This window comes from Lytechinus variegatus, chromosome 3, assembly GCF_018143015.1.
Source record: "Lytechinus variegatus isolate NC3 chromosome 3, Lvar_3.0, whole genome shotgun sequence".
Lineage (NCBI taxonomy): Eukaryota > Metazoa > Echinodermata > Echinoidea > Temnopleuroida > Toxopneustidae > Lytechinus > Lytechinus variegatus.
The window spans coordinates 62559438-62567147 of record NC_054742.1 but is presented as its reverse complement, the minus strand read 5'-3'; the positions used below and the strand labels follow the sequence as shown (position 1 = coordinate 62567147).

Sequence of the window (7710 nt, the reverse complement as noted above, 5' to 3'; positions counted from 1 at the left end):
GTTACAACCAAAAACATTATTGTTCCTTCCTGTTGTATTTTGAACATATTTTTGTATGCAGACTATAAGGCACTGTTCTTATGCAAACACTATTCTTTCTGTTTTTTCCCATGTACAGATCCATTTGCCTCACCAGATGACCAGCCTATGCCCCAGGCAGAATCGCCCGCAGTACAGAATATCTATGATCTTCAATCCTCTTGGCCACAACAACTGCATGTAGACAATGGAGACACTCTAAGGCAGTCAGATGAACATCTAAACCAAGAGGAAACCATTCCAGCAAAAGAAATTGATGTTGGATATGATGATGAGAGAGACCAAGAGTGTCCAGACGAAACACAAGGTTACTCTTATGCAGAACAGAATTTAGAGGAAGGCCCAAAAGACCAAGTTGGTGATGCTGGAAGTGGGTGTTATATAGAACAGGAAGTTGTTGAGGAACAGCAGGGGATACCTGTAGATCAAGTAGATCCATACAGTATAGACAGGGTAGATCATGTTAAGGAGGATGACTTTGAGACTGAAGAAGATACTACCCAGGAAAGTCTGAATCTTGATCCACAAAAAGCAGCCACAGGAACAGCTGAAGCGACAGATGCAAAAGGTGACCTTCTACAACAAAACCCACCTAAATCAACAATTCGGAACAGCAGATGGTAATGTTGAGCAGGTTATTGAAAAGGAAAGTGATGATGGAGAACAACATCTAAATCTTCAAGACGCAGTAGAAGGAACAGCACTAGCAACGGTAGTGACAGGTGATCATCCAGATACGCAAGAAGTAATGACACATGATACTGCAGAACAGGTTATTGGAAAGGAAAAGGAAACTGAAGAAGAACATCTAAATGCCAAAGAAGTGTCTGTAGTGGACCATATAGAAGAGAAGGATTCCGGTACAGAAAAGGAAACTGTCCATGATCATTTAGAACATTTGGAAGCAGAAATAACTGATAACATTAAACAGGAATGTACGGATAAAGAAGAGGATCTACCAAAGGATAATGTAGATTCATCTGAAGCGGCTCCTGATAATTTAGAAAAGCCTCATTTTAAAAGTGAGGGGGAACCCCAAGAGGGTTTAGTTGATTCTTATGAAACCACAAAAATAGATACTCCAGAGCAAAAAGAAATTGAAAAAGAAAGAGAAATTACTAAAGCATACCAAGATCCTTATGATGTTACTGATGCTAATCAGCAAGTAACAACTACACTACAAGGGCCTGCGGAAACCAGTGGAGATCTATACCTGTCAGAACAAGCTCTTTATGGTGTAACAAATAGTGATCAAGACCTTCATGATGTTACTGTTGCTAATCAGGCAGTAACAACTTCATTGCAACAAGAACCCATACAAACCAGTGGAGATCCAGGACTAAATGAGAACGAAGAGGTACAAGCACCTGCGGAAGTCTACCAGGATTACGCACAAGGGAGCGTTGAAGCAGCCCTTACAAATGAACAAGAAGTTCATGTAGATGAGAAGGATTTAGATAAAGAGAGTGCACAAGAATACCCATTAGAGAAAGAAGATCATGTTGAAAAGGTGAAAGAAGATATCACACATCTCAGCGAAGTAGAACATCAAAGTGAAGTGATTGACATAGGGAAAGATTCAGAAAATCAAGAAATGGAGCAAATGGAAGGTGCTCCACATGACCCACAGGGCAATGTGTCCCTAACAGAACCTACATTTACACAGAAATCAATGCTTTCTGAAGAGCAAGTTGAAAGAGAAGTTATAGGATTAGAGAACCAAGTAGAGGCTGAAGAAGAACAAGAACCAGAAGAGCTCCTAGACCCATATGCCCCTGAAAATGCTGATATGGCTGAATCAGCAGTCACATCACATTCTGAAGATTCAGAACTGCTTGGAGACCAGCCAGCTCAACAAAGCATTATTCCACAAGAATATAATGATACATCATTAATAGGAGCAGAAGTTGGTACCAAAGAGACTGGATTCGGATCTTCGGAAATGACTCCATCTGAGGATAAGGATATAGCAGATAAACATGAAATGCTTCAAGATGATGTTGACTTTGCTAAAAACCTAGGTAACCAGGCAGAGGGTGATAATATGCAATTAGAAATGCCAGTGGACCCGATTGATGCTGTGTTTAAGGCAAATTCACAAGAAAATCTGTTGGGGCTTGATCCTGAAGCTGCAGTTTGTGAAACAAAGCAAGATGAGCCACCTTCTGAAAACTTAGAACCAGTACTTGAGGGTGATCAACAAGTCACCACATCACAGTTTTTAGAACAGACTGATGAGGCAACTGTGCTGAGTGAAGAAGCTCAGCCAAGAGTGGTCCATGAACCAATTAATTTTCCTTCAAATGAGAGGGAAGATGTCCACGTTGATCTTTCAAATGTTCAGGATACTGTTGTGTCTACTACAGTTGATGCAGAGTCTTTCCAAAGTGGAAGTGCTATAGAGTCGTCAGATCCACTTGTATCTCGAGGTCTTTCAGAAGTTGATATTGAGCCTTCCCAGCAAAGTGCTGAAGAAACTTCCATCCAAGATGTTCCTGACAATGTCCAAGAGAGTGGTGGTGAATGTCAAGAAGAAATAATAGGAGCTGACAAATCTGCAGAACAACAAGTACACTCCAGTAGAAGTGAAGAAGAGTATAAAAATGAAACACCAGAGCCCACTTCTCAGGGTAAAGCAGCCAATTTGCCACTCCTGGACTTGGGTGATGGTCCTGTGCAGAGTTTATCCATTGCAGATGCTGACCAATCTCCAGGCCAACGATCATTTGAAGGATCTTTCTCTCCCATTGAGGATAATGTTGCAGTATCCTTGGCCTTAGAGGATCAGTCTCATGTGGTAGAAAGTAAGGATCAGGAAGAAAGTGATGACGATGCTCATACTGAGACCACAGAGGTAGAAACAGAAGTGCATGAAGACAAGGTTGAACAAGAAATTCAACATGAGGAAGAATCAACATACAATACTCTTAAAGAAGTGCCTACTGAAGCTGGTGGATCTGAAGAAGTATCCTATGACAAAATCTTAGATGAAGGAAAGGATGCTAGTGAAGCTACCGAATCTCAAATGACTAGTTCCAATATAGATAATGATGGCCTTTGTCCCAGATCATGCAGAAATCTCACCTGAAAATCCTGATACTATGCAAACAAAGGTGGAGACATATTTAGATGATAATGAAAAAACAAGTGAGGAATACAACCAGGACCATCACCCTCAGCTACCAGAAGACTCCATGGTTAGGGTTGATGTTGGAGTCGAGGAAAGTATGAACATCTCTGCTGCGGCGGGAGCTTCCCAAGAAGTATCTCCCGAGGTTGGTGAGCAAGACACACCAGACATAGTAATGCAGGAATATTCAGAAGAGGTGGAAGCTGAGCAAATGTCACATGCTATCCCAGATGTTTCCACAGATGCTACACTGCAGAACACTGCTGATAAACTACTCGGAGAGCCAGAAGAGGCTGATACACTTATTTTGGGGAAAGATCCAGAGGAAGTGCTACACCTCCTAACACACCTGAAGTAGTATCATCCTCTCCTCCGGAAATGATTACAGAACCTCATCAGGACTTGGTTCAGGAGCCTATTCAAAGAGAACATGAAGCAGTTGGTGATCAGATAACTTCTGAAGCTGAGCAGCTTGCACTCTATGATGACCAGGTAGTTCAATCGGAACAAAAGCAAGAACCTCCAGCAGAAGAACCTATTCAACAAGTAGATGAAGACGTTAAAGAAATGGCACCAGAGGAACACCCTCCTGCTGCTTCCACAAGTGAAGAAAAGCAATCTTCCACGGAAGTCACTGCACCAACTATTCCCTTAAGCGTACAGACTCCAGAGGTACCGAAAGCTACACCTGCACATGTTCAAGCCAAGGAAGGAGATATGAAATCCAGTCCAGCTAAGCAAAAGAAATCTAAAGCTCCGACTGGTGTCAGATCACCATCTAAAAAGACCATCCCATCTGCAGCACCAAAATCAAAATCGGCTGGTAAACCAAAAGGGATCTGAGACACCAAAGAAAACAGCAGCTCCTTCAAGATCACAACCAAAAGCAACTGCTCCAGCAAATCAAAAGGAAACTACAAAAGCACCATCAAAGTCCCCAGCAAAGACACCTTCAAGAACACCAACAAAGGTACCAGCAGCTAAGGCACCAGTAAAGGCTTCTCCTAAGGTCTCAGCATCTTCTCCAGCAAGACCCACATCAGCCAAAAAGACTCCAGGACAAGCTTCTGTTGGTGTCACACATACAAGACCGAAAACAGTTCCTCCACAGGTGGATTCAAAGCTTAGTGAGAGTAAACCAAAGCAAGATAAGGTATAATAACTATCTTGGCAATTAGTTTCTAAATGGAACGTGTTCACTCAATAAAAGTTCCAAGGTGTGAGGTCAGTTTTATAAATATTTGATATTAAAGGGGTTTTACTCTGTTATACCACTTTCGTAATTCTTCCCACTTTTAACAGCTTTGTTTGTTATTAATGTTGCATTTGAAACTATTTCCTCAATCTCAATACAATCATGAACGTTAGCCATAATCTACATCCTAGAACATAAACGAGAGTTTGTTAATAATTATACCCCTCCTGTACCTATTCAGTATTATACTTAATGTTGTTATTGTGATGATCCACTAAAATGTATTAGTGTTATATTATCACAGGATATGCAGTAATATTTGCAGAGTCGAAAATTCAAGCTAATTTGTAGTTTAAAAGTAAAATGAAAAGAAATTCTCATCTTATTTTCAATAGAGACATTTTCTTTTGTTTGGTAGATATTTATTGTGTTTTTGAAGAAAATGAATGCCATTTTGCAATAATACTCTTTTGACCCAGGAATTACATCAGCGAGAACATATATGTTTTTGAAATCATATCATTGTCATGTATAAGAAAAGTGTTGTTATTGCTTAAACAACAATGGAGGACCTGAAAGATTGTTACAAAATCATTAATAGGAAATTTGTGTGACATACATTTGAGTATAATACTTAAAAATGCACATCCTCATATTTGTTTCATCTCGAAAGGTCTAGACTAAACAAATTAGTGGGTTTGTAGAGTGTATTTAAAAAAATTATATGAAACAGTACACTTGACATTTATTCATAAAGTTTGTTTTTAATAAAAAAGAATACAATTAAGTTTAAACTTTAAAGTTAATAAAATCATGCAGTTTAATTAGCTAAGATGAAATTCATTAAATTCTATAAGTTTGAATTAGGTTATATAAAGCTGGGTCTCAGTTGGAAATCCAATTTCTTCTGATTAAAATAGGTTTTTGTGGTGAACGTCAAGTTTGAATCCACCATTTTGATAAATGATATGATTTCTTGAAGATGTTTTCAACTGAAAATTAGTACATATTTTCTTAAGTTCTGATCTTTTCCCAAAAAATCTCTCTCAGGTCAAGATGTCGGGAGTGAAGCAGAAGACAGTTACTACGGTGACCAAGACTACACATACAGAAGTAAAATCTGCAAAGTCATCACCGAGAAAATCAGGTCAGTTCTTTAACATTCTTGTGGATAATCCAACAAGTTATCCCATTTTTTGCAAACAATCAGAAAAATCAAGAGTTTTCTTTATATGATCATAGTCAGAGAAGGAAAATTCCATGTTATATGCTTGATAGCAAAATATTTATAGATCAGTAATAATGGAAAGTTAAAACACTCTAGGAATATTTCACCTTCATTCATTTAATATGATTTTTTTACATTTGCATACTGATTCAATTCGATGAGAGGGGAAATAATAATCTTAGTGCTTAGTAATTTACTTTTAAGTGCTTAGTAATTTACAATGTATGTTGTAAGCGCATTATGAATAACCAGATTATCATTTTATTCATGTTGATATTTTGTTCGAATAAAAGCCTCATGCATTTAACATCCATTGTGCTCCCCACTTTGAAATGAAAATTCATTGATTCCTATTCCTCATTGTCTGAAAATATATTTCCAAAAGACGCATATAAGTAACTTTGAAATCCTTTACTTTTTTAGGTTGTTACCATTGGATAGCAAAGTTATCATTTTAACCTTATTGCAATGGAGCTTTGGGCTCTATTTCAGGAAAAAAAATTCAGGTCTGAAATTTTCACTTCTCACAATCTCAGAGAAATTCTTATTAATTCAGAAATACTGTAGTGTTTAATTGTTACTGTGTTAAACATCAGACAATGACAATCAGTGCTGGTTATTTGATTTCATAAAACTATACTGTGCATATTAATAAAGCATTCATAACTGATGTGAGTCAGTCAGTCCTCTTATTTCTAGTTTTCACCAAAGTTTGATACCCTCTGTTCTAACTCATCAATTTGTTCCATCACTCTTTTCAACATTTGTTGTACAGCTGATGGGGATTCTCCGCGAGTCAGGCATTCTCCAGGGCGGAATGGTGTCGCATCAAAGATAGGCTCTCTAGACAACAGCAGGCATTCACCTGGAGGAGGAAACGTAAGTATTATATGCATGGTGGGAGGAGAAAGGTGGGGAGGGGGAGTGGGGGGGGGGTCATGGGAGAGTCCAAAGAGTCATTTGTAAATGAATGTGGTACCCTTTAAGTACTCCAAATATCACTCAATTGGTTTCTTTAGGGCACAGATAGTCTTTTCCTCTATTGAAAATGTCTTCTTTGCCATTTAATAGCATAAGATAATGATTACATCTGTATATAACACGTATACTTCTGTTTAAAAAGCCTTTAAAATTCATCCTGTACATAACTATTAATGAAAAAATATATAAATGCAGTTTACCATGAATTATATATATATATACTAATATTTTTATACATTGATCTTGAAATGAAAACTAAATGTAGCAAATTCCTTTCCAGCTTTGGATTAAACTGAATTCTTAGTATTTTATGGTCCAAATTCATGCAGTTTATCACGACATTTTATTTGATTAAAACATATATTGTTCTTAAAATGAAAACTAAAAATTAATTGATTCCTTTCAAGCTTTACTGGAGACCAGCTGAATCCCTGGGAGATGAGGGTCAATAATAACAATAGGGGAAACACCTTCTTTGTATGCATGAATGGGTAACTGTGGATAAAAAGATCTGAAGCTACTATTGTACAGAGGCGTTTCGTTTGTGCTCCCCTTGAACGATTATAACTGCATACAGTTAGAATTAAGCTTTACACAACATGCACAGTGGTACATCTGTATGCCTCCAATATGGACCCTTTCATGGGTCCCCTACAGCTTTAGGGTTTTTGAAGTAGCGTGATAGTAGCCTGTCTACATGCAAGGACAAGGTTTGAATTTCAAATGATGCCAGTGGATGATCCAGAAACCTTGGCTGCAACACCACTGCCATATAAGCCAACCAAACCAGAGGTGACATATATGACCTGTTTATTGTTAATATTATATACCGTGTTCTTAGTCATTCCAAGGGGGATAAAGCTCTGTGATATTTGAAATAGTGAGCAAATGATAATGGTTAGGTGTACCATTTATCAAATGATGCCAGTGGACGATCCAGAAACCTTGGCTGCAACACCACTGCCATATAAGCCAACCAAACCAGAGGTGACATATATGACCTGTTTATTGTTAATATTATATACCATGTTCTTAGTCATTCCAAGGGGGATAAAGGTCCCTGATATTTGTAATAGTGAGCATATGATAATGGTTAGGTGTACCATTTATCAAATGATGCCAGTGGATGATCCAGAA

At 38.1% G+C, this 7710-nt stretch overlaps 1 protein-coding gene and 1 long non-coding RNA gene across 2 annotated transcripts in view; one reads left to right on the top strand and one right to left on the bottom strand.

The window, feature by feature from the left end:
• Nucleotides 1-276: 276 nt before the first annotated feature.
• LOC121411600 (microtubule-associated protein 4-like) overlaps nucleotides 277-7710 on the top strand; it is a 33540-nt gene continuing 26106 nt past the window's right edge. The window contains 6 exon segments of the mRNA XM_041604400.1: nucleotides 277-3097; nucleotides 3099-3479; nucleotides 3482-4000; nucleotides 4002-4322; nucleotides 5415-5511; nucleotides 6368-6471. Of these exon segments, the coding sequence (XP_041460334.1) occupies nucleotides 599-3097; nucleotides 3099-3479; nucleotides 3482-4000; nucleotides 4002-4322; nucleotides 5415-5511; nucleotides 6368-6471 (3921 nt within the window). The 5' untranslated portion in view covers nucleotides 277-598.
• On the bottom strand, nucleotides 7255-7577 carry LOC121411603. Its single transcript, XR_005969503.1, has 2 exons — nucleotides 7518-7577; nucleotides 7255-7322 (listed from the first exon to the last, which is right to left on the bottom strand). It is a non-coding gene; the product is annotated as an uncharacterized LOC121411603 (long non-coding RNA).